This window comes from Haliaeetus leucocephalus, unplaced genomic scaffold, assembly GCF_000737465.1.
Source record: "Haliaeetus leucocephalus isolate CR32 unplaced genomic scaffold, Haliaeetus_leucocephalus-4.0 Scaffold339, whole genome shotgun sequence".
Lineage (NCBI taxonomy): Eukaryota > Metazoa > Chordata > Aves > Accipitriformes > Accipitridae > Haliaeetus > Haliaeetus leucocephalus.
The window spans coordinates 15,599,553-15,625,526 of record NW_010972775.1 but is presented as its reverse complement, the minus strand read 5'-3'; the positions used below and the strand labels follow the sequence as shown (position 1 = coordinate 15,625,526).

The 25,974-nt window shown below is 47.5% G+C and overlaps 1 protein-coding gene across 3 annotated transcripts in view; it reads right to left on the bottom strand.

The window, feature by feature from the left end:
* Positions 1–25,974, bottom strand: part of NTRK3 (neurotrophic tyrosine kinase, receptor, type 3) — a 219,676-nt gene that overhangs the window by 73,185 nt on the left and 120,517 nt on the right. For all 3 annotated transcript variants that reach the window (XM_010571984.1, XM_010571985.1, XM_010571986.1), the window contains one exon: positions 25,365–25,553. In XM_010571984.1, coding sequence (XP_010570286.1) covers positions 25,365–25,553 — 189 coding nt within the window. The remainder of the gene's footprint in view (positions 1–25,364; positions 25,554–25,974) is intronic.

The window sequence follows — 25,974 nt, the reverse complement described above, 5'->3', positions numbered from 1 at the left end:
CCAGCCAGGGAAACCCACTACTAGCATGTTTCTAATATAGCAATGATTAGATGTTAATCATTATTAAAGATGAACATTATTCCCTGAAGCTAAATAAATGCAAATATTCAGTTGTCAGAGAAAAGTTCTCTGGACTGGAGGGAGCAAACCTGTTGTGGAGCACTGGATGTGAGCTCCAGGAGGGAATCCTTCTGCTGAGACATCCCGTCCCACAGCCCTCTCCTCAAGGTCTGACTGAAGGAGGGCACATTCTGGTTCACTGTTAGGACACATCCTGATATTTAGCCTACATTTCCCTTCTTTCTGACTTGATCCCTTGTTTCCTATCATCCTTTGAGCTAAGTGCTGCAAGTGCTTGCAGAAAAGACCCATGCATTTGTCTTCAGGTGTCAGGTTATAATTTTTTACATTACTTTCCCAGACACCCATTTGTAACTGTATTTCTGCATCTGAGGCCATCCCAATGGACTGGAAAGAGACATGGCAGGAACAGGCATAGGTCACTGAAGGGAGCTGCTAAGACTGCAGTGAAGTTGCTCTTAGCTCAGATCAAGTATGTGGACATAAGAGGCTCCTATGCCAGCTTACCAAAATCCCCAATACAGATCCACCCAGTTGCCAGGACCAAGACATGCATGGCAGAATCCTGGGATTGCTCTAATCTGTCCCAATTTCTCATGGGCCCAAAGGGTTTTTCCAAGAAAATTACTGGGACGTCTTGGCTACACAATTGCTCTAAGGTCTGCAAAATGCTCCTGCTCCTCATACAGTCACAGGATCCTCAACAAATCAGGCAAGTTAGCCCACGTCTGGCATCACTAGAGCAGCATGGAGCAGCTTGGATACCCTTGTGAATTGATCTCAATAGGAAAGGTGCTTTCTACTAGGCTAGGAGCAGAAAGTTTCTCAGACCAAATCTACCCCAGCCAGAAGATTTTTTTTTTCCTATTTCTTCTTTCTGTTTTTTCTTTTATATCTATGTATATTTCTTCCCTGCACTATCTTATTACATCTGCTCATCAAAAAGCATGCCTCTTTTGATGAACCTGAGGATGCAGATAAAAGCTGTTTGTTTGGTTTGGAACTGTTGAAACTTGTTTGGGGGAAACTATTTGTTATTCTCAGTGGCCCTGAAGGGCTGATCCACGTGGGATAGTAAGCCAGGCTCAGCTTCGCTTCATGTGCCATAAACAAAATTCATAGGCAAATTCCAAGTGTTGAAATATCATTAGTAGTGAGAAAGAGCCTAGCTCAACTCTCAGAGCCAAAGCAGAGTTTAAAGTGCTGATGCTTGGAAATGTGTATGTAAACTAAGTCCATTTCTTATCAGAGTCACTGGGAGACAAATAAACATGGCATCCCTGAACGTCACTATTTATCGTGTTTTGTTTTTCATAATATAAATATATTTTATGGCCACCAAAGGATAGCTGGGAAAGTCTATACTCAACAATACCAAGTATCTCCAAGGAGCACTCCTGTCTGCTTTATTTTCTTTGCATTTCTTAGCTCTGCTAAATTAAGGCAATTCCACTTCTGCCGGACCACATCCAACAGACCTAAAAACCCACTGGGGACACACAGCCTCAGAAAAGAGACATGTGAAAGATCAGCAAGACTTAAGGCTGGGGACGCTGAGGGCTTTGCTTTTTGTCATCAGTGCTATGCTGTGAATCCCAGCTACAGGGATCTCCAGTGACAGCAGGGTCCTTGCAGAATGGGACTGCAGTAGGGGTTACCCCAAAACTGACATGCAGTCGCTACTGAGGGATGATAAGGAACGCGGCAGGAGGACAGCCTGCGTTTCTGAAGCTTAGGGACTGAACGCACATACCGCTGACTCAGGAAAGCAATGCAGCATCGGTCATTTTGGCATCCTCGCCTTCTGATTTATTAAAGTCCCCAAAGAATCTGAAAAAAAACATGCTTCTCTCCTGACTGATTTTCTCTCTTTCCTCACTGCTGTCTCCCACTTCTACCTTCAACCCCATTCTCTTGTATGGAGCAGAAACCAACAAGGCTCTTGCTAGGTTTATGTCTTTGCTGTCAGATGTGAGATGGATGATGTTCACTGAGATGTCCAGGGTTAAAATGGGTGAATCTCAACAGGTTCAGAGTTTGGATGCTGCTATGACAAATGTCATCTTTCTGCCATCAAATCTACTAACTCCTGCAAAATTATCTTGGAAATGTCTTAAAGAACATGGGGGGTTTGTTTTACTTCTTTTTTTCCAAAAGAAACAAAGAAAGAAAAAGAAAAGTGTTCACCTTCTTAGAAGGAGTTGGGGAAATTTTAAAAACAATCCCATTTGTGGAGTTTCACGTTTGTCAGTGCTAGCTGGAAAATGGGAGGAAAATTACTATCTTTGACATTGGTTGTAGATTTGGAGGGCAACTCCTATATACAAGCCTGAAAATAGTAAGGAGGTAAAAAAACCCGCCCTGTAGATTCAAATCAAAAACATCTCCAAAGACCTACAAAACTGGGAAGGGTCTGACAGATCAAACTTCATGCTTCTCCCTGTTCTAGTGAGATCACTTTTTAAATAAAAACATGATAGTGTCTCTACTAATAGCCATGGTATGGTGGTGGAATAAATGTATGGAGAGTGTTGGAGAACAGGGAAGGAGGAATGAGCTCAGATTTGCTGTGCAGCTCTAACAGCTTGAGATGGAGGGGGCAGATGGGGCATTTCTCTAAGCAGGCTGGAAGGATGTGGCAATGAAAGGACAAGAAAATTGAAGGCAACCAAACCATGCAATCAGGTTTTGTCCTCAACCCTGGCCATCCACTTAGTCCTCCAGAGCTGTTGTGCATTTCCCAACACCCTGGCTAGTGGGTCTCAGCCACTCTGCCCCATGCACATACCCAATCCAGCCTACGATAAGAACAGTGCCCTGCAATGAACACCCTTCCTCTACTGACTGAGAGCAAGACTAAGGAGACAAACCAGATAATTTCACCTTGCATTCACGGTTTGCCTTCTGGTAAAATTGCAACCATTCAAATATACCATGCTTCTAGGACTTTTGAGATCTGAAGCTGCTCCAGGTCACCTGAGAAGAGCAGCGGGGAATGTGACACAGGGAGGTGAGGGAACGACGCAGAAAATGATGCACAACTCCTCACAGCAGCCCCATCCGCCACAGCAGGAACGGCGCAGCCCAGTTTCGAAACACAGGGATGGAAACTGCATCTAAAACAGCAGCATAAATTGCTGTGGGAACGGATGAGAAAAGCGATGGGATGCCATGTAACACCTGGCAAAAATGGGTTAAACAAAAATAGCAAATTAGGGGCAATGAGCTGGCCAAACATAACACTGCTATCCACACAGCCCACGTTAGGCAACGGAGCTTTGATCTCCCTTCTGTGTTACAGAAGAATTTATGATTTAAAAGAAAAGCAATAGGAGACTCCAACAACAGTGTACATTTTATCTTTCTCTATGCACAGATATGAAGTATGAATAGCATCAAAGAAGGCATGAAAACCATAAAGCCTGGCCTGCATCCAGAGCAAAGGAAACAGCCATCCGTCTAGTCAAAGCTAGGACTGACATGTCTATATCTGAGGGGAAAGCAACACAGCAATCCAGGTTTCCTGTCATGGATGGATTCATCTGCAGGGCTATGATGCAAAACCCTCTGGTTTTTTCTCCCCCCGCAACATATAGCAGGGTGAGATGCAATCCAGCCTAAGGCCTCGCTTGCCACAACAAAGCAGGTCACAGAAGCTCAGCAGAAGCACACCCTGAGGTTCTCCCTGATGCTATCAGCTGCGGATAAGCACATCATCTCCTCTACCGTCCAAGTAAAGCCAAAGAGCCTAGACCTCCTCTCATTTACACCAGCCCAACGCTGCTGACCACAACGGAGAACCACAGGAAAATTCAGCCCACAGATGAATTTCACACTGATACACAGACCTCAAGCAGCTCTTCAAGTAGGTAACAGCTCTTTTAAGATTCACAGAAAGGCACCGAGAGCTACAGAAATGCTTATGGTTTTTCATTTTCATGGAAACAGGGTCCTTATTCCCCTCCACAGCAGCTCACCTTGTATCTTTGTTCATTTTCCATGGTTTAATCTCAGGCATAAGAGTCTCCCACTTTAGCCAATGAGACTTGACGTCACTGGAAACCTCTTGGGAATGTGATAGATGGAGCTCTAGCTACAGTTTGTGGTATCTTCATCTTCTCCACAACCCAAAATCATGAGCAGGGGATTGCAGCACTGCGTATGTTTTTGAGGGCAGGAAAGGGAAGAGACGGGCTGAGAGCAAGAAAAACAGCAGAAGCAAATGGGTCCAGAAGATCCCATTTCCACACAGATTTCTCTCATGTTTAACTAGAGCAGAAGAAGGGGTAGGAGAATACCGCAGACACTCAACAGCTGAACAATGTTCCTTGAGAAAAGGGCAGCATTTGCAGCTTTCCACGCAGTGAACTCTTTAAGACTATGTAAAATTCATTAAACCTTTGGTCGGAGGAATTCCAGTATCTGTTGCACTTCTACTGTTGCCGCCGTTAATGTGGGCCATGTCCATATTAGCCAGGATCACAAGTTTGTTTTCTCTGGAACTCCTTCATGGATGGAGTAGTTCCAAGATACTAAATGATGTAGCCTGATAGCTCAGGAGGCAGAGCTCCAAGATTCCCCACCAATCCCCTTTAGGAAAAGGCCCAAAGTAGGAAAGCACTTACCAGGGTATAAAATAAAAAATAACAAGAAAAAAAATATTCAAAAATCTATTTGAGACCAAGGACAAAACAAAAAGGCTATTTTCAGGTCTGAGATGCCCTGTGATTTGAGTCAAAGTTACCCTCCCTGGCCAGAGGCACAGCCAATGCTTTTCTCTAGACTGCACAGAGGCGCAGCTATTTAAAGCCACTCAGAGGCCCACTGCATGATGGAAAGCAGCCAGATCAGTTGGGCCTCTTCGGTTTTGTTTTCGTTAGATTGAAGCCAGAGTATCTGAAATGACTTGTAAGAGGACCAGGGAAGGGGGAAGGACTGGGCACCCAGCAGTTTCACTGACAACATGCAGAGCTTAGTCTCTGCCTCATGTAAATCGTACCGGGTCAGAGAGAAGGTACCTGAGCAAAGAGGATGGCTGTTTTGTCCCTTGCGACAACCATGGCTGTGCAAAGGTGCGTGGCAAAACTCTTGGGGTTTATAGGTCAGCCATGAGAACAAGCTGCAGGAAAGTGTTTGCAAAATGCCCTGGAGTTTGGTGGTAGCTGACATCCTGGGCATTATCAAGCTGTTGCCCTGCCTCTGTGTGCTTGCACCGCTACGTCCAGGAGCCTTCTCCGCAATTCTCACCACCTGGAGGGACAACCGTGTCTCCCTGCCTCCGCGAGTCCCCATTTCTCACCACCGTGCACTCTCTCCGCCTCTGCACTCCACAAAGCCCTTGGGACCTGGCATGGAAGATCCCATCCCAACAAGTAATACATCATTTTCATCACTTCGGTTTTCAAATATATTCTTTTGTCAATTTTTAATATTTTTTTTTTCAAGTCAGCCCTCAGAGTGCTGCCAATTTAAGCACCGTGCACAGCTTTACAAGAGCTTCTCATTTCCACTTTGCCTGACAGGTATCCACGTCCTTCTGACACCGCCTCTCTTCCCCAGCCGCTTCAGATAGCAATAGTTACCCTAAGCGTTTTACACAGAGTTATTGAAACCACTGACTAATCTGCCCAGAAATGAATATCCACTGGGAAAGAATCTGGTTGGGCTCATGTTCCTTAATTGCTGATTAATTCCAATTATGGTACAGCTGATCCACCAGTACCACAGATCACCACATCAAAGAGCCAACCAGCAAAGGAAGCCCCTAAGTCAGAACAGAAAGAGCCCTGTTGCAAACTTCTTTTCAGCCGGAGAGCGTTTCATAAACATTAATTTGTTATGCCTCACTCATTCCCTGGAGAGGCCGGAGCTGTTATATTCATTATGCAGATGGCAAAACGGTGGCATGGAGCAGGACCATGGTTTCTCGGAGGTCCCCAGAGGAACTGATGCCAGTTGTGTGCACTCAGCAGGGAATAGCCCCAGCTCCCAGGGTCCCATCCTCTCCAGGAGATCTGGGGTCTAGAAGGTGACGGAAGGACTTGGTAAAGCGAGATGGCTGGGATATGAGAGCAGACATCAAAGGAGACACACACGGTGGATAGGAAAGCACACAACTACTGCAGTCTGCGTCTGGGACCTTCCCTGCCCAGGCAGTGCCAATGATGCTCTCCTGCTCTTCAGAAGGCTGGCAGAGGAGCTGATCAAGGCCCAGGATAAATCCTTGCTTGCTCAAGTCTCTTTACTCTGCCATCTGCTCCAGCAATACCTTATGTCGTCTAGAAAGGCCAGAGCTGCCCTCCAGGAAGCCCAGGAGTGATACAAGGCCAAGAGCCTGAAGTGTCAGCAGGAGCATCCTGTGGGGAAATGCGATTTAGTGGAGTTTACAAGCTGAGGATGGAAACTGAGGAGCGCGGGAGATCTCGGCAGGCAAGGAGGCACCGAGCACTACAAGGGAGTTGTAAATGGGAACAGGAAGAGCTGAGGGCAAAAAATACAGTGAGAGCAGAAGGGAGCCTCAAGGAACAAGGTTTTGTTGATTTTTTAGGCTGTTTGGATGCTGTGTTGTCTGGAATTATTGTCCTTCATCTGCGTCTCTCCAGCACTCCTACTCTGCTGATTGTTTTACAAATGAAGGCTGCCACCATGGCTCTTCTTTTGATAATTGTCCCGCTAGCTGGTTCTCAAAACAAGTTGCCTTCTGCACCAAAATATATCAGAAGAATGCCATTAATCTTCCCAGGGAAGAGCTCCTGCCTCCAGATTTTGTTTCAAGACCATGTTTTGGTACCTGCCAGTATGTGGCAAGCTCTAAAACACACACCCCAGGGCACACAGAGGGCTATGCTTTCGCCAGGGGAAGAGGGGACAGCAAGCAGAGGAACATAGGTTTGCGCTGCGATCATGATGCTCCTAAGGAACAATTTGGGTACTGCCCACCAAACGAGTGGCAGGTATTTGTGGTGGCCTTCAATCAGTAGGAGGGGAGAAAGGGGTTTGCTCCCACAAAACACATGTGAAACATAGTGTGTTTTTGCAAGAGAAGGTATGAAATGCCTGGAAAGACCCTTGCAGCCAGCAAAGCAGAGATGAGGTGAGTAGGAAGCCCCCCAAGCAGTGCAGCAGGAGGACTGCTGTGGGGAGCTGCTGCTGTGAAAGGAGACCCTTACTCCACCCTGCAGCAGAAGGTGAGCTTTGCAGGGTGGGGAAGATCTGGCATATCACAGCAGGGCAGTAAATGAAGACCTAAGCCAAAAATGTGTGGCTGCTGTGAATTAGGAGTTTTCATTCAAAGGAGGGAGAAAAGTCCAGGGTTTCTTTCCTACAAGGTTTTTCCAGCAAGTAGAATAGCTGTGAATTTTTGCTCTGGCAGTCAGCTCCAAGATTAACGAACTACATGACTGCCAGACCCTTCTCTGACCCAGTTTCCTTTTGGGTCTGAAAATAAGTCTCCCTCTCTCCCTTCTCCTTTTCACATCAAGTCACCTAAATGCACAAGGCATTTAAAGCACTTCAGCCCAATCTTATTTCACACCATATAATTCTGTGCAAGCCTTTGTGTCTGCCCCACTTGTGTCATTGGCATGTGCTGATCAAACATCAGCAGAGATGAAGGACAGGGAAGGGTCTGAGTTCCCAGGCCTCTGGATGGGGAGGCACTGCAACATGGAAACTTCCAGGAACGCAACTATCCAAAACCCATTTTTCCTCCACCAGAGGATTTCATGCTTGAGAAAAAGGGAAATAGCTTTACTTAAAAAATAAGTTCCTTCCTATTCTCTATCATCTATCATCAGAAGTCCTGCTTGCCACCACAGCCAGGACATTATCCTCCTCTACGTACATTGCTCCTCGAAGCGAGAGCTGCCCACACCAGGGCAAAAGCATGCAAAAACATACACTTCTAATGCCACTTGCGTATTTGCGCATGCAACTAAATGTAAGAGATCACAGTCCACAGCCGTGAATTCAACCTCAGTGTCAAAACCAGCCCATGCACAGAGGGAAGCGAGCTGAGCGATACCAAAAGCACCAGCAGAAAGCAGGGAGGGTATGCACACAACCTGGTGCATGTGGGACACGTGGGATGGCCAGTGGAGAAGCGTGCGAGAGGAAAGCAGAGAGCGATGCTGTGGCACGGAGCACGTGGCAGGGAGCAGAGGAGTGCCGGAGAGGGGCTGGAGAGAGCGCGAGCGCACACGTGTGGGGCTGAGAGCATAACGCTGCTGAACATTTACTCTCACTTTACATTACGGATTTAATGGCTTTTAACAGGAGACTTTGTAAGCGATCAGGAATTGGAACAAAAGGAGCTGAGGGAATAATTATTCTAACCAGGGGAGCTAAAGAACATGGCAAAATCGTGTGCTGAGCAATCATGCTAATTAAAGGCACCCAGAAGAATCAGGATAGAAACGCCAAATGGTTTTCACTCTGCTGCCCTAATCCACTAACTGCCTCGTCACTCTGACTCCCACCAGCTGTGGGAAGGATGGCTCTGGGTGAGTTGGTTTGTAGCAATAAAGGATAGAGCTAAACAAGTGACATGGGGGGGTTGGTCCCCTCTGCAGCGGGCTGGAGCAATGCTTGGCCTGCCAGACTGAACAGCAGCTGCTTTCCACCAGCAGCCTGCGGGGGGGACCAATGCCCCCACAGCCTCCGGCTGAGCAGCAAGGGTCCAAACGCACTTCTCAGAAAGCAGAACAGCTGCTGGCAACTACCAGCATGAGGCTAAACGCAACCCACAGCCACAACGTGGCCCTTTCAGGCTGGTCAGCCCTGCTGTGTGACTGCCGCTCCGCAATTAGGTATGCCGTGTGGCTCAGCACAGTGGTCTGTCCTGGGCTATGTCCAGTGAGCGTGTTGTTTCCAGTGCCACGCTAGAGCTCTGGCAGCACTGAACATGCTGTTTCCCTGTCTCCACAGCTTTGGTCATCACTGAGTTGGGTCTGCTCAGATTGGTGCAGGGGCTTTCCAATGGGTAAGGACATCTAAGCAGTGGGTATCATCCTGATCTTCTAGTGCTTAAAACGCCAGCTGGGATTCATGCCATGCCACCATCAGAAAAGCAAGAACTAAGATTACAACATGGGCAGTTTTTCACCCAGAAAAAGTGGACACTAGGAAAATGTTCATGTTGTAGGGAAAGGAAATGAACACGATATTGCTCCAACAGCCTAGAGGCTTTACAGACCCAAATAAAAACTCCCATGCACTCAGCCTGATATAAAACCCAAGACAGAATCCTCAAGGAGCTGCTGGGTCTCAGCTTTTGGGGATGTCAGGGAGAGATCTTCCTCAGACACTGCTGGAGTCCAACAGGGCATTACATGCCGAGGCATATGGGTGCAGAAAACGTGATTAACAGAATAAGACACACAGTGGTGAAATCACACGCTGAGTACAAAGAAGTCTCTCTCTGTCCTTTCCAACCTCCAGGAGAGGTCCACCTCCGATAGCTGCTTGGGTGAGATGTGACTGCTTTTCTCTCCTGCAGGGCAGACCTGAGTTTTGTTGCAGCAGTCGCCTGCATTGGCAGAGAGTGAGAGCTATATGTAGGGGAGGTGGGGCAGCAGAAAAGCAAATACTAACAATTGCCATCAAGTAACAGCTTTCTATTTAAAAAGCAATGGTTTGTTTGTTAATCAACAGGTCCATTAACATGGAGCAAATACTTCTCTAATGGACACCCACAGGATCACAGGCTGAACTATTTGTGTGCAGCATCTTTTGATTGATTCACCCTAAAGATCATCAAGTAAATGAGAGAGGATGTAATATTTCTGCAGGAAACATTCCACAGCGGATACATTGATTTCAACACTCAGCCAGCTGCTGTGTGCCAGTCTCTTCTTAAAGAGACTTCATATTTGATTCTCTGATTAAATATTTCAAAACTGAGAACAAATCAGGGACGTTGGCTCGACTGTGCCAGGCACTCAGCCCATGGAGAGCTGGTATCCTGCCAAGGAGGATCACAGGAGTGCTCCCTTTCTTCTTGCCCTCAAGGCTCAAGTTCCCATTCCCTTGGTCCTTGCCCAGACGCACAGATGACTGCTGTGCTTCAGCCATTCTGCTGCCTGGCCTCTTCCTGCCACCACTAAATCCTTCAGCCAAGCCAAGGGAGCCTGCTTGGTGACACACCAAGAACACAGATTTGTTGACTCAATTTATTCAACTCCTACCTGCAGCTAAAGCTGCAAAATCATGGTCTGTTTTGCCTGCCAACAACTCTCTGACTCCTGCTCTGCCACCACAACAAATCCATTCTTAGTCGAATGCCCAGTGAATGCCCAATGGGACAAGAGGAGGCAGGGCAGAGAATGAGGAATACCCTGAGAACAAAGGAAGAAAGTCCAGGACCCATAAGGAAAATAGCAATGAAACCATCAGCTGAATAATTTGCCACACCAGCAATCCCAGCTGGCAGACATGGCCCACGAGCCAGAGCTAAGCCCTTGCTGCAATCTTCAGTTTGCAAAAGCAGGTTCTTTTTCCCAGAGACCAAACACTGGGCTGACACCTCCTTTATAAGCTGCTGAAAAAACACCGTCTTCTGAACAAGTTCTGCAAAAACACAGTGACACTGCCAGTTTATGAGCAAGTCCTGCCATGGCTCTCCCAAGCCACAGCCTTGGAGCTGTTGAAGCCACCCTGAATGAGACCAGCGGGGCCAGGAGCCCCAGGCTGCTGTCACCACTTCTGACATGACATGCTTATTTCACATGCAAAAGAGCCACACAAATTGAGACCAGACCCTCCTTCTCCCCTCTGAGCTACTCATAAATAACAGAGGCATAAGGCAAGTTAAGGGTCTCTGAGGCGGGTGTAACACAGAGGTACAAAAGACCAAGCATCTAACTGGAGACAAAAGGAGAAAGCTAAACACTCACCTAGGTTCCACAGGGAGACACAGCTAACTGTCCCCTATGGAGATAAGCTCCATCAAGAGGGCATCCAGCCTGTTGGAATAATGACTCCTTGAGGCAAAGCAGAGGTGCCAGCAGCTACAAATGAGGGCCTTTCTCTGCTGTAACTTCCATCCTTTCTCCCCTTCAGTACTAGCAGGAAAAAAAAATAATAAAAAGAGCCTGCAGGTCCCATTCAGGCTGAACTATGTGTGCCATTGCAGCCTCACAGCCAGGCAACAAGGTAAGACCTACAGGTATAAGCTTGGCCATGGATGCTGGGCTCCTGCCCCTACTTCCTTTCTTTTCAAAGAAAATAAAATGAGTTTGTATTGACTACTGAGAAAACGAGACAACATTATACAGGACATGACCCTCTGCAATCAAATTAGGTCATTGCAACACCATAACCAGCACAGAATATGTAGCCCTGATAGCGTATAGGATCAAGGAGAATGATTTTATGTAGTGAACATTAAGAGACAAAAGGAAAATGAATCATATTAGGACATCAAGCATAACCAGAGTGTGAGATAAGTTTGGAGCTGCAGGAAAAAGCAGCACTCCTGTCTCAGGGCTTCCCTTCCAAAACCTTCCTGTATCCCCACTCAGACTGGCCTGCCACATCTCAGAGCTGGTCATTAAAAACATGGCAAATGCTGGGAAATATCTTGCCACTTCCTGCACAGCTTTCTCACTTCCCCTCCCCAGAGTTCTGATGGTTTCCAAAAGAGTAGAGCCACTATTCACAGAGGAGGTTTCCAGACATGGGCCTCACTGTGTTCAGCAAAATGCCTAACAGCAACACACTCAAGGTGCTGATTTCAGGAGTACTGAGATCTGTTTAGATAGGGGACTTAACGTCCTACTTTTGCTGTAAGTCACCACTTCTCTCTGTATATATACATTGCACACAGATCATCAGAAAATAAAAACCAAATGTATGGTCCAGCTGTGCACTCTTACCATCATGGTTTGGCACTCGGCTCTCCTCCCATCTCCCTCCCCCAGCTCACCTCTCTCAAATATCCCTTGTCCATGCCCTCTTCCTCAGTGTACTCCTACACAGGTCACCCCCATCCCAGCTCTCTCACACCCTAAGCGCTTGCTGTCCCATAGGAAAGCTGTCATCACCCAACTGCAGAGCAATCACCAGCAAAGACAACTTCATAAAGCTGCTTCAACCCAAACATCGTCCTGTGAGAGGGGAGGGAGGTCTCCAGCAGTCTAGGTGCACACGTTGGTAGGTATTTATGGTGATATGGAGGCCATCACATGCCTCTGGAAAGGTGAGGGTGGGTTAGCACTAGGTGTAGCAGCAGTTCATCGCTATACCAGGACTGTGAGGATCTAGACGTGGAGCCTGGGCTCTGCGTGACCTGGGAGGTGACTACTGCCACCCCAGGCAGGTCAAAACCCAGCTCAGCACAACTCCCTCAGAGTCTGTTTCACCCCATCGAGCAGAGGAATATGCACCAATATATTCATCCTGCTACACACAGGAAGGAGGACACAAACCTTCCTAAAACCTATGATTTACATAGCAGTTTGTGGCAGTGGTTTCCCAACTGCATAATGAGTACATTAACTTTAGCTAAGCTGATTCTCCAGAGATGAAGAGATGGAAAAGAATAATCGAAGCAAACTGTGATAGAGTTTTTGATTAAGCAGATGATGATCAATAAAAGTTATCTGCAGGGCACAGAGTGTTAATGAGCTACCATTCCCGTTGCAAAGAAACACCTGAGCCCATGCTCCCCGCACGACACAGCCCACAGAGGTCAGCAAGACCTAGTCCTCCAGGACTGACAACCCGAGAACGTGGGCCACCAAGTCCACAGGTCTCCCCTGCCCTCATTCCTGTTAAAAAGGTGATGGTGAAAAAAGGAAAAGAAATAACCTTAAAGAGAAATGAAAAAGGTTAACAGTCTGATTCAAGGCTTGAGATGCTACATTTGGAAAAAAAAAAACTTGAAAAGGCATTCATAACCTTCTCAGACAGCTCCATTAATTTAAAGAGTCCTTAGAGCTCTGCAGCTGTAACACCGGCACCTAGCACACCTACAGCAGGGAGCAAGAAGGACCAGCCAGCTGGGCTACCAGCTCACTGCAACCACTGATGCAAGGCACGAAATGACCCCGAGCACATCCTGCAATTACTATCCCGTTACCCCTTCCCCCACAATGATGTCACTGCAAAGAAGTTTAGGTGTTAAATCTTAATACTTATTAATATCTTAAATTCATCCCCAAAGATTCTAAGGCATTAAAGAGTGGACTTTATAGAGAATTTCTCATAATAATGTAGCCACCTGTTTAATAGCACGCAGCAGCGAGGCTGCAGAAGGGTTTCAGAGAACAAGTGGAAAGGAGAGCTTCATATTAAAGCTACAAAGAGACAAGGCTCCAATCGGCAGAGACATAGAATATCATTACCTCCACCTGAATTTAGCTATTTCACTGTAACTAATCATTTTGCTCTTCCAGAAATGTCCAGAGAACTGTTAGTGACCACAGGGAGCTGCTAGGATCTTTGTATTACATTTCCTCCCGAAGTTGCCTCCTCTGACAGCCCAGCCCAGCCTGCCTACAAAAGGGATTTGTTTTCCCAAAACTCACTTAGCTTTCCCGTCCTTGGAGGGTCTAGGGAAAGCTGAGAAAAAATCAGCAGACAGGATACTCTTTCTGGAGTGTCCCAAAGGGAACAGAGGGGATGAACAGCACATTAGGATTTCTCCCCCAATTTCTCAAATTCTCACGGAACTGGGGTTTGCAATTGCCCTCTGCAGAGACCATGTCAAGACAGATCATTAATACTACTTGACGCTGAGGATGTCTTGTATTAAAAAAGCACTGCAATTACTTAGTTCAAATCTTTATATTATTCATAAGATCCATATCTATCATGGATATAGTATTTACACTGCTATAGGGAAATGTAATAAATAAGGCAATAAGTGCTTCCTTCCTCCAGGTCAAGATGAAAGTCTGCATCTTGGAGAGCAGTGCTTTTCTTGGGCGGCAAGGCTTGTACCCCAGGCCCCCCCGCTCAATTCCTTCAGCCAGGAACTAAAGCCAAGGTAAAAAAATAACTGCTCTTCCTCCAAGCCCAGCACTCGGGCTCCAGCCAGCTCCAACTCCCACCAAGTGGGCCAGGAGGCAATGCCTAGGTGGAATGAGGTTGGCAGAGCTCCTAGGAGGTAGGCAAGGAAAGGTCTCTTCAGAATTAGTCAAGAGAGCAAAGCAGAAACATGTTAGACTGTAGCATGGCCCCCACGAAGGTGGAAAGGGAGAATTTAATCTAACCTATCTGGAAAGGAGCAGGAAAAGCCAAGAATTGCCATTTTGTGGGATCATAATACACAGCTGACAGCTCCAAGAACTTGCTTGTCCATCTCAACTCCTGACTCCAAAAGGCTGGCTGTGAAAGGACTTCAGGTGGCAACTCATAAACACACAACACGGTCCAGTGGGCTGAACATGGGCCAGACTGCTAGCTGTCAGCAACCTGGTGTGACCTTGAGCAAATTGATGCCTTTCCAGCTGCCTCTCCTCATCCATAAAATGGAGATGAAGACGCTTGGCAGCCCCTTGATGGGATGGAAGGAGAAATGCCTCTTTCCAGGAAATAGTGGAGGTGCAAGATGCTAGGTTACTTCTCCTTGTTAAGAAGAGGATAAAATATACCCCATCTCTCAAACACTCAGCTGCCTGCTGTGCTCTCAGTAAGGTTCCCCTGACATTTGGGCTCTGCTGGGATCTGGCACGAGAACAGGACAGTCCCACCCCACCCCATCTCTGGAATTTGCCCAGAATTTATTTTTAACACAGCCCTCGGTGTGAACATTTGTGGTGGGATTCGTATGAATCCATGCTGATCTCCGACTCGGAGCTACCCTCACCATGGCTGTGCCAATAGCCAGGACCATCGAGAGAACAGACGGCACAATCTCCCCCATCCTGAACAAGGTGTCTAATGGGGCAGATCCAATCTGTAGGAAGCAAGCTTTGGGCAGCCACCTCAGATAGAGCTTCTCCTGCTGTCCAGGGGTAACTAACTTGTCCTAGAGCGTAAGACACAACAAACAGGGCCCTAAGCTCTGCTTAAAATGACCTTTCAAAATCATGGAGCCCTTTGCCAAACTCTTTATTTCTTTTTGGTTTTGGATTGTGAGCAACGGAATCAAGCAGAAGCTGTGGCCCATCTGAAAGAAGACTTGAAGATTGGACTGCAGCATTCTGGTATATCAAGATTTCAGGTATTGCTTGAAGCATGAGGTCCTTTGCTTTGGTATACACCCTGTGGCCATCATCTCCCCTTGCTCAATGCTCCACATCAATTACAGTGCAGAGATGTAAAATTACTGATACTTTTAATACAAAGGGCCTGTCATTTATTTATTAGCTGGCGACAGGCCCTGCAGTCCAGATGGATGCATTATAAATTAACTGCATTTCTAACCATTAAAAATTCATCCAATTCATAATGTAGGACGGCCATAATTTCCTTATTAGTGTTGAGTGTGAAGGATTTTTCTTTCTCCTCCCTTGGTTTTACTTTGCTTCTTTGCTTTCCCAAAGATCTTGCTCATCTGAGGATTAGTTTAGCTTAATCCTGCAAGAGAGAGGTGGAGGGGTGGGAAGGGCTGGGGGAAGGGAGACAAGGGCTGAAGTAATTTTGTTCCAGTGTTTTCTTCTAATTGCAAATTCGCCATATATACTTAGGAGACTTAGCTGCCTTGTCGTCTCTTAGTCACACTTATGGGAGCCAGAGAAACTGCTCGGCCTGAATTTAAGAGATGCTTGTAGGGGAAAAAAATAGTAAATAGATCCCTTTTTCCTCACAAAGGGGAAAAAAAAGGAGGTATGGTGGTGGGACAGGGAATGATGATGTAAAACCTATTAAAATGTATTAGCAAGATAAGAACAGGTGTCCAAACATTATAAAACAGTACATTTCATATGGTATATATATAACCATACATTTATATATATTTTTTATATATATATATAAATAGGTAGGTATAGTAACCTTTAGACTCAGTGCTCCAATTCATTGAGGAAAAATAGATTAGTAAGGCTGAAGGAAAGGCATGACATTTTTGCAGACCCACAACTGTGACAGAGAACCACAGGTAATGCTGTGACATCAGCAACAAATAGGAACTTGGAACTAACACCAGGAAAAGCTGAGTCTACATGAAGCTCTAAGTCATCGCTTAATTTGAGTACTGCATTCCATATTGACCACGCTTAGCTGCAGATGGCAGGACACCCTGATCGTTGATGTACATACAGAAATTTTCATGCTTTCACTGAGTCTCAGTTTGTTCCTGTCTCTTACGTGGATCTGTCCAAGTAGGGGCAGGGAGAGGGGTCCCGAAAAACAGATTCAAGCAGGGTTCAGCATTAGGTAACTTGCAGTCTGTTTAGGAGTGAGCATGCAGGAATCTAAAAATGGATTATGCAATAAGCCCTGCCTTAATGGGAGACAAGCCTGGGCATCAAGAGCAATCCTTACATGCTGTGAATTCAAGGTAGTTTTCACCTCAAGACACTTGCATACAAATCTCACATCAGCTACATGTGGAAATGGGTTTGCTGAGTTCTCAGCCAGGTCTGTTCACTTCAGTAAATCACGCCAAGTTCAACAAGGCTAGTGCTTTACGCTTAACAGTGGTGCAAGACAGCTGCTTCAGGTCAGGGCTTCAGGAGCACACCAGCAGAAGTGGTGCTTCCATTAGCAGCAGCATCTTCCTCCATCCCATCAACCAGTGAACCCACTCCTTGTCCGCGCCCACGACTGACAAGAGCAAGACAGCCAGAAGGATGCTGAGGCAGACTGAAAATGTTCAGCAACCAAGAATGATAACTTCTGCACTTTTGTTATAATATACATGAAGCAGTTGAGCTCTGCTCCACAGAGAGCAGCGCTGCTCCGCCTGCCCCATGCCGTCGGGAGGCACGAGCCATCACCGCCTGTGCTCACCATCTCCCCAGAGCCAGCCACCAGGCTAGGCTGGGAAACAAAAGCCCCCTTTGACATGAGAAGCTCTCTAGGCAGAATATCTTTTCACATGGGTCTTTCCCCAGCTTTCAGGGCTGAACAGGGTATTTTGGGCTGTCTAGCCCAAAAGCAGCACTCAAGGTAGGTTTTTATTTTTTTAACCTCTACTGATGTACAGCTTCTCTGCTAGATCCTGGGCTGTACTTCTTGTCCCACAGGGCAGCGCTACTAATAGTGTTCCTGCTGTGTGTGCAGTCGTGCAAAACTGCTCCAACTCCTAAACAATAGCAGCTATTTTTAATTAGGAATCGTAATTTAATCGGAATATGAACAAACAATGAGAGCCTGCAATCTTCCAACCAGAGAGACAGCTCCTGTCTGACCACAATGAGTTCCCACGCACTTCTGAGAGCTAGATTTTAAACCTGAAAACCGGCCCAGTTAGACTAAAAAGTCACAACACAATGTCATTCCAAACTCTGGGAGCTCCCGGTGCTTGTGGGGGTACCCCATGACCAGGTACCACAGGCACATCCCCCTTGTCCCCAGAACGCAGAGGTACCCTAGCCTCCAGATACTTTCCCAACAGCCAAGCATTATAAGCCACAGCAAACTCATTAAAAAGCACAACAAATGTTTAACTGATGGTCCAAAGAAATCAGTACCACCACTCTACCCACACACACACCAGCTATTTTTAAAGTGACCCACAGCAAAATTCACACAATCAATAAGCCATTAGAAGAATACTCTTGAACCCCCTTCATTACCCCAGGCACCAGGGCTGCCTGAGTTTGCAATAGCCTCAGGTCGTGCACTGTGTCCCTATCCCTTGTCTTGCAGGGATGAAGCCCTAGGCATGAGAAGCATTAGCTGATGAACAGAGCCTTCCTTCCTCTGCCATGGACACCTCCTTCAGGTTTAAGAGCACTGTGGGATCAAAAGCACTACAAGTGCAACTGGAAAGAGAGAAGCACCAATAGCTGGGCACATAGCCAATAATGTAGGGAATGAAAACTTGCTTTATCCCCATTTTATCCCACTCCTTTTCTCTCGCCCTGCTGCAATGGGTGAAAAACATGCCTGTGCTGCCAAGCCCTGAACACCCACTAGAAACTGGAGATGCAACCACCTTTGATGGCTTTGGGCAAGTCCTGGCAGGGAAACTGCCTGGTCAGGAGCATCATGGCATCCCTGGCTTTGCCGAGGAAAGGCAGAGCTGTGAGGGTGCTCAGCAGAAATCCACGTGTGCTTTGGCAGCATCAGTCGTGAGGCGGAGGTGATCGGTGTGTAGGTGTCACCGTGCAGGAAGCTGTGCCATGGGGAATGAAGAAGAGCTCATTCAGCAAGGGTTTTTTACCATGCCCATCCCACAGCGCACGGGTGAGCAAGTGGGGAACACGTGCCCATGTACACAGGGACGGTGGTGTGGCGGGGGGGCCACGGTATGCTGCAAGAGCAGTGGGAGGGTGCGTGAGCCCCTATATGAGATGAGCAGGGGGTTGGATGCAAGACAGAGTATGAGGAGTGCACGTACATCCTCCGTGAAATGGTGCACGTCTTGGGCAGTCCGGTCCAACCCATTTGATGCAGGGATGAGGCTGCCAGGCAGTGAGAGCAGCCTGCTGTGCTAGAGCCGCTCCAAATCCAGGACGAAACCAGCTCAGGGCCTCCCCTCATCTGGCTTGTTAAGTGCTTGACAGTTCACACATCAGGGGCTCCCTTTCCGAAATCACCAACCCTGCTTGCTGCACCCACAGACACTGGGATTAAAGGGTCCAGAGGAGATACTTTCAGGCCAGAATTTGCATGAGAAAACACTTCCCCATCGACTACTTGATCTCTGTAGCCAGGATTATTTCCGTCACCAGGACAGCCCCTCTGGAGGCAGGTCAATGTTAGAGCCCAAAGCCATAATCTCCTTGATTTAGGGTTTCTCCTTCTAATGGATACTGGTCCCCAGGAATGTCCCTGCACAATGTGTCGTACCCACTGCAGCTGTGCTGCCAGCATCATTTCCCCATGGAGGGGCTGGAGCCTGCTCGGCCCCCTTTGATCTTGGATGTTGCTACAAATATTTGCAGTAAACACACGTTAAAGTAACCGAGATAGGATCTAAAAACCAAGCAGCCACAGGAGGTAATCGGCTTGTGTGCAAACCAAGCCGCTGTGCACATCGCACCCAGAGCAAGGCAGGTCTGCACTGCTGGCTACAGTGGCTCCTTCCAAAGGAGACAGGGGACAGGCAGAGCCACGTTTCCCACACAACCACGCTGCTTTTCTTTCTCTCGATACAACCACACAGACAACACCTGAAGAGCTGGCCAAGGGGCAAGGTATATGCAATGAATTCTGCCAGCCTTTCCAAGATGGCCTGAAAAACTTCCGTTTCTGTACCATCATCGTGGCAGGAAGGTCTGAAGATCAGCTGGCTAAGCATGAGGTTGCAACTCAAAGTACAGGTGCAAGAGGTTGGATGGGCACTCCACCTCTGCAAATGCAGGTTGGACTTCTGAGTTCTGGAAAATGTGGATATTTCTTCCATTTGCTCTTTCAGAGCTGGATGAAATGACGCAGAGCATAAAATAGCCACAGGTAAGGAAAACCAGCTGAGAGAGCTGGGAAGAGCTGAGCAGGTTGGATTGAGTCCCACTGGCCATGGGATCTCCCCTGTTAGTCAGATGTTGTAGCCTGGAGAAGGGGATGAGAAGGCGATGCTGGGCACAGGAGAACTCGACTCCTGCTCCGAAGGGTGACAGAAGCAGTAATTTTTGTTGCTCACACTTTTCTTCAGGTACCTGCAACATCTGCTCTGGAAGCAGCCAGACAGAGCCTGTGGGGTTTCTTCAACATCCAAATCTTTTGCAGGACATTCACATCAGCACTTGGAGCTCAGAGCAGTTTCTATGAGAGGCAACCGCAAACCAGAAGGAAGAGAAATCTGGAGGCAGAAGGTTGTTCCGACCTCCAATGCCTTCTACCTGCTAGCAGCTGAGCGTTGAGGTCAGGGCTTTTCCACAGACCCAAGCCAGAAACCCAGGCTTTGCTAGGACAAATGAGGAGACACAGAACACAGTAGCAAAACACATGTAAATTAAGTATACAGCTACTGATAGGTCCTCATTAAATCCTCTAAAAGTATCGCATATGGGTTGACTGAGAAGGACAAGACCGTAAGACAGTGAGGAGCCCCAGTGCAGAAGTCTTGACCCACAAGTGCCTACTTTGGAGAAGTAATGGGCGTTGGGTCCTGCTGGAGAAGAGCCTGGGGCTTTCATGTTAGAGGAGAGAAGAGGAAAAGAGAAGTTTAGAGAAACTGGAGAAACAGCGGAGACCTGTGGGAGGAACTGAGACCTGTACAGCCTGGCCCCACGCTGGGCACTGGGCAGCAGAGTGCTGCTGTCACTGCACACTGGGCACCATATTTATATGGCATGAAAATGATATTTGACAAATCCTCTTATCCCTGGGGAAAAAAGAAAGAAAAGTTTCCCTTTTCTGCTACCAACAGTTTCAGTTTTCTTTTTAAGCCAAATGAAACTGCAAGTATTTATGGCTTTATTTTTATGTTGGTGTTGTTTCTAGTGAAAATGGGAACATGAACTGACCAAAAATAGAAACGCTGCATACTTTCTAGCTTCCCATGCCCAGGATGAACAAAACACACTAGGCAAACAAAAAGAATTTACAGTGGTAAGGGTAAATATCCTTCCCAGTTTTGTTTTCAAGACCTATTAGAAACAGAGGTAAGGAAATCTATTTGTTTAAAAATTATGATTTTTGAAATGACCACAATGTTCTTTTTAAACTGCACCGAAATACAAGATAAAGACAGGGTACTGAGTGAAAGAGTGCTGATGGCGCTTTTATTGTGTGATTTGCTTGTTTTTTTCTGAAGTACTTCTTTTTAGCCGATTACCATGTATTTACAGTTAGTGTAATTATATCTAATTACTTAATTAGCATGAATATGTGTAATTACTAACTTCGAATATGTAATTATGTCAGGGCAGCCTGTAATAAATGAGGTTGAAAAAAACCCTCATTAGGACTCTACGGAAGGACGGCTGCTCCACCCGTGTGGAGAATGCATCCCAGTCCCCAGACTGCGCCAGTCCTGGAAGAGGAAAACACAGCCAGCTCCAGTCATGTCTGGCAACAACCTCCACGAAAATCAAACCACTTGCCCCAAAAGTCTAGCTTCACAGCACTGGTGGGAACCGAGCATCCACTGATGGGAGACAGACAGGGATCTGCAAAGGATCTGCCCCCCAGATTAATTTTCTCCATTAAGGTTTGAATTTTTTTCTCTGATTTGTGTCATTCTCGAGAAGACCTCTTTGGTCAGACAAGAAATATGAGAGAATAGAATAACTGCAAAACTGTGCTGTGGAATTTGAGTAAAGCTTGAGAGATCAGATCCAAGAACTAATCTGCATCTGATGCATTGTGCTAATAATTAATTACTACCATTAAAGTAAAATAATCTTCCAAAATGTTCCTTCTGAAACATTACCAGTCTTTCACCGCAAAAGTCTCCAGCTACTCATAATTACCCATTTTGCAAATTTGAATCCTGAACATCAGGAGATGGAGCTAAGGTTAAAAGTTGCTGTTACTGCCAAGAAGCATATGTATGAAAATTATGTCCTACTAACAGCCTCATGAACTTATTTCAAGCCAATGCTCCTTTTTTTTCCACTGATAAGGAGCTCGCCGTTGTAATGAGCTGACTTTTCCTGCCCAGAAGGACGGACAGCCATTTTCTGGACACAAATGAAGGTAGACTGGATCATATTTTGCATTACCAAAACCCCTGATCATAGGACTGATCCATGTGGTCATACACTGTATCTCCTCATCACATATTCTGTCCACAGTGCTTGTTCTGCAACAAATCCTGTTCTTCTCCTCTCATCTGTTTATTTCCAAATACAGAGAGGTACAAACTCATCAACCTGTCGCTCCTCCTGCTGACATCTGCCAAGCAGATACACCACTTGGTTTCTCTTCCATGTGCAAAAGATCAGGAGAAAAAAGACCATTTCAGCTTATTCTTCTGAAATTGATTTGTGATTGGACTGTCCCCACTGCCAAGCTCTTTACTTAACCCTCCAGGTAGGGCTGAGGATGGCTGAAACACGGATTGGTTGCAAAGTGCTGCCCAGCATGCCGTGGAGTTACAGTGTAAAGATGGGGGAAGCATCTTCCCAACGACTCAGTGCTTCATCACAAGAAAACAGGGTGGTGCAGTTTCTTCCATGGCTCTTTGAGAAGCCCTCAGCCAGGAGGCAAAAAAGGACCCTGAGCCAAGCTTGTCCCTCCTGTTTCTCTAAATCAGGCAGTAGCAGAAAGGGGGTAGGAGACTTCAGAGAGAGCTGGCTCCTGTGCCCTTCAACTCATTGATGCAAGGACAGCACATCCCCAGTGAGGAAGATGTCTCTATCTACTTGAGGAGACGTTAACAAGAAGAGCCCACAGGACTGCATTGCACAGCGGGAGCAAGAGGGGCTGCAGCTCCATAGGCAGGGAGCTGCTCTCCATATTTCAGCTGCAATTCCATTATGCAGAGCTAAGTGGCTGGGAATAAACATCCGTCATCCCTGCGTGATAAGCAATGTTTGCTAGTATAGAGGGTGACAGAAATCTATATCACATCAATGTACTATTAATACTGCATTAAGCATATAGAGTTTGCTCTCCTCTTTGCAGCGCGGCAATGGGTATCAGCGTGTCCTCAACCCAGACAACATCCAAGAGCACAGGGATGCTTGCTGGAGGAAGGAAGGAGAAAAGCTGCACAATGGAGAGAGAAATTGCTTGCTGAAGATGTTGCTCTAGCTACACCACGGTGCAAAAGGAGAGATGCTGGGTGCCGTGGAGCACCTTTGCTCACAGCTGGACAGCAGCTCTGTGGGAGGTGGGTGGCAGGAGAGAGATGACAGCTTGCAGCAGTACAGGCTCAGCTGGACATCAAGGCACTCCCCAGCCCAGAGTTCTCCTCTTTACAAGTGACAGCAAATGAAGAAGAGTTTGTGTCCAAGCTCTGCACAGGGGGAAAGAAAAACCCTCTGGCATGAAAACCACAGGGAGAACGGGAGCAACAAATATTCTCCAGCTCAGGTTTAAGTTGAGCAGAGCACATCAGATCAAACAAACCCCTTACAGCGAATGGTCCCCAAAGCATGGTTAATTTAAAAGGTGAATTATGAAACTTTCCAGCCTCAAGCAAAGCAACCGGTGAAGTCAGAAGTTTTGTCCAAGTAAAGTCTTGGGGACTAAAATACAAAACACACACCAAATCCAAATCCACCTGGTCTCAAAGCCTGGGTTTTGCCCCATGAACGACAAGCAAATCTAAAAAATAGAAAGGCTTTCCACCTGCCAGCATCCAGCTGTGGTTTGCCTCTTGTTAGCACCCAAACAAGGTGTTAGTGCCTGGAGGGGGGGGGGGGTTTGGTTTCAGCCCTGCTGCCTCGCAGGGAAACCTGGAGCTCGGAGGTGGTGATTTGCTGTGGATTTCCAAGTGTGCACAGTTGTCACTAGTGCTGCATTTCCCCCCTGTGGCATCTTCCATGGGAGAAGCAGCTCCAGATGCCGCCCCCAAGCATCTCTGTGAACTCTTCAGGTCCTAATCAAATAGCCCCATGAAACTCCGAGGCCAAATCCTGCTGCGAGTGACTTCCCCTACAACCCGTTCAGCTCTGACAAGCCCCACAGGGCAAACACTCGGAGCACAACTTAATCCTTTGAGGTTTAAGCTCTGCTACTGCACAGCTGCAACAGCACCCGCGTCTTGCAATGGTCGGCGCATAGATCAAAGAGATTTGAGAGAGCACAGGAGGGGAAGGGAAAAAACATAAAGTGAGGGAGCCCCCCTCCCAAGCCATCAGAGTTTGTAAATCATTTTGAGATGAAGTGCTATAAGAAATGTAAAATACATAATTAACATCACGGAAAAACCCATGCTACATTCAGCTTCTCTGCTCCTGCCTAATCACTGCCCTCCTCCTCCCCTCTCTACAAACAGACCAAATTTAGCACATTAAAATGAAAATCAAAGGGAAAGCCGGGTGCACTCATTGGGTACACCCCATTGCTCCGGCAAGCGAAGCATGGTGATAACGGCTCAGGCACCGGCTTGCAGCACCTGAGAGGGGCTGCCCCAGGGACACCTCCATGGGAGCAGCAGCCACAGCTCCCCATCCCCTGATGGGAGGAGTGGTGGCTAGGGAGCAGCACGCTCCTGCTGAGTACTTAATGTTGAATGAGTTTCCGCAGGTTGGGAGATCGGCCTCCTCCCTGTTTCCAGGGGCTGAGTTACGTCTCCTGCACTCATGAGTCAGCAGCAGCCAAGGGGAGAGCAGAGGCGACTCCAGTGCAGCACTCCCTACTTCTGGCTGGGCCACAGACATAACACAACTTGGATTTTTTTTCCCTTTTTTTTGCAAGCTTTTTGTTTTTCCAGTTCTACCTAGAACCAAGACACACCAAAAAGATGAGCAATAGCAGGAAAGGAACGTTATCCAGACCTCCTGCATTGCTCACCTTGCATCTCACAGCTGGTAAGAGGCCTAGGAGGACTCAACTACTGGCTGCGAGCCACGGGTCACGGAGGCTGCATCTCACCACTTGCATGGGAAGCAGTGCAGGACTCCCAGAAAAACACCCTTTTACCCAGCGCTTTTCTTTTACGCTCAGAATTTAGGAACGCAAAATGGAGAGGACCATTTGATCATCACCTGCTAGTCTAACGAGCCCAGTTCACAACCCAGATTTATACGGGAAAGATACAAAAGCTTTACAGAAGCCCATGAGAACAAGACATCCAGCATCTAAGCCTCCTGTTCTTTATCTCCACGCATCTACCCCACCTATGGCCACGTGTCCTGAGCTTCTCCCTGGCCCGGCAGGGAGCCAAGGAGGCAGTCCCATGGCTGGGAAACTGCTGGAGGAGGAAGGGGACGCAGGTCCTTTCCCCAGCCAGGCAGGGGTCACATCCATCCCCACGCTCCCAGGCAGCTCTTGCTCATGCCTGGGACCTCACGCTTGGAGCCAACAAGGCAGACCCCAGCTTGAATGGCACTTTCAGGCAAGGGGGGAAGGTGACTGGTGGGTGGCGGAGGGAGGGTGAAGGGAAGTGAAGGTGAGGGTGGAAAGTCTACTCTGGAAGCACCTACATGTATGTTGTGATTTCTGAGACCTGAGATTCACTTTGGTTTCTGGACCATACCAAGACCCACTCTTCTCAAAAACCTCCTTCTGTTCTTCCTCATCCTCTTAACCTCTTCCTCCCCACCCTCTTTCCCCCATCCCCCCAACCCATCCCCTGGTCCTCGCAGGGGGCTCCGGCCGGATCGGGCACTCACACGTGTCTGGCTTGTGGCAGTTGTGACCTTGTCGGAAGTACTGGGGGTTCTCGATGACGGGAATGCGGGTCATGCCGATCACCACCGTGTCCGGGCCAGCGTCCAGGGACGAGGGCGTTGTGATGCCATGGTTGATGTGGTGGAGGGGACTGGCTGAATCCTCCTCTCCGCTGATCACTGCCACAGGACCTGCAAAGACCACACACATCCATCAGGCACAACACGGGAAAGGGGACCCACGAGCCCTGTTGACCACACGGGTATGGATCCCTGCGGGTCAGCAGTGGACCACCACCAGCCCCTGGACCGGATGCCTGTCCTAGCACTCCCGGCAGTTAGCCCATCCCCAGGCAGCTCACAAGGCAGGGAAGACACCTCAAGTTTTCTTTCCTGGTTTTGGGGTACCAGGCTGACAATCCTGCAGAGGTTAAAGTAGCCACAGGTGACACTACAGCAGAGGTGAGTGCTGCACAAACCTAGGGCTGTCACAAGATAGATCAGTCGCTGTGGTGCCTGTATACCCTGGTATCATAAGCTTGGCAAAATACATAACTGAGCTTAGACTGGAGAAACATCACCCCTACAGAAGATCTATTTCACCCCAAACCCA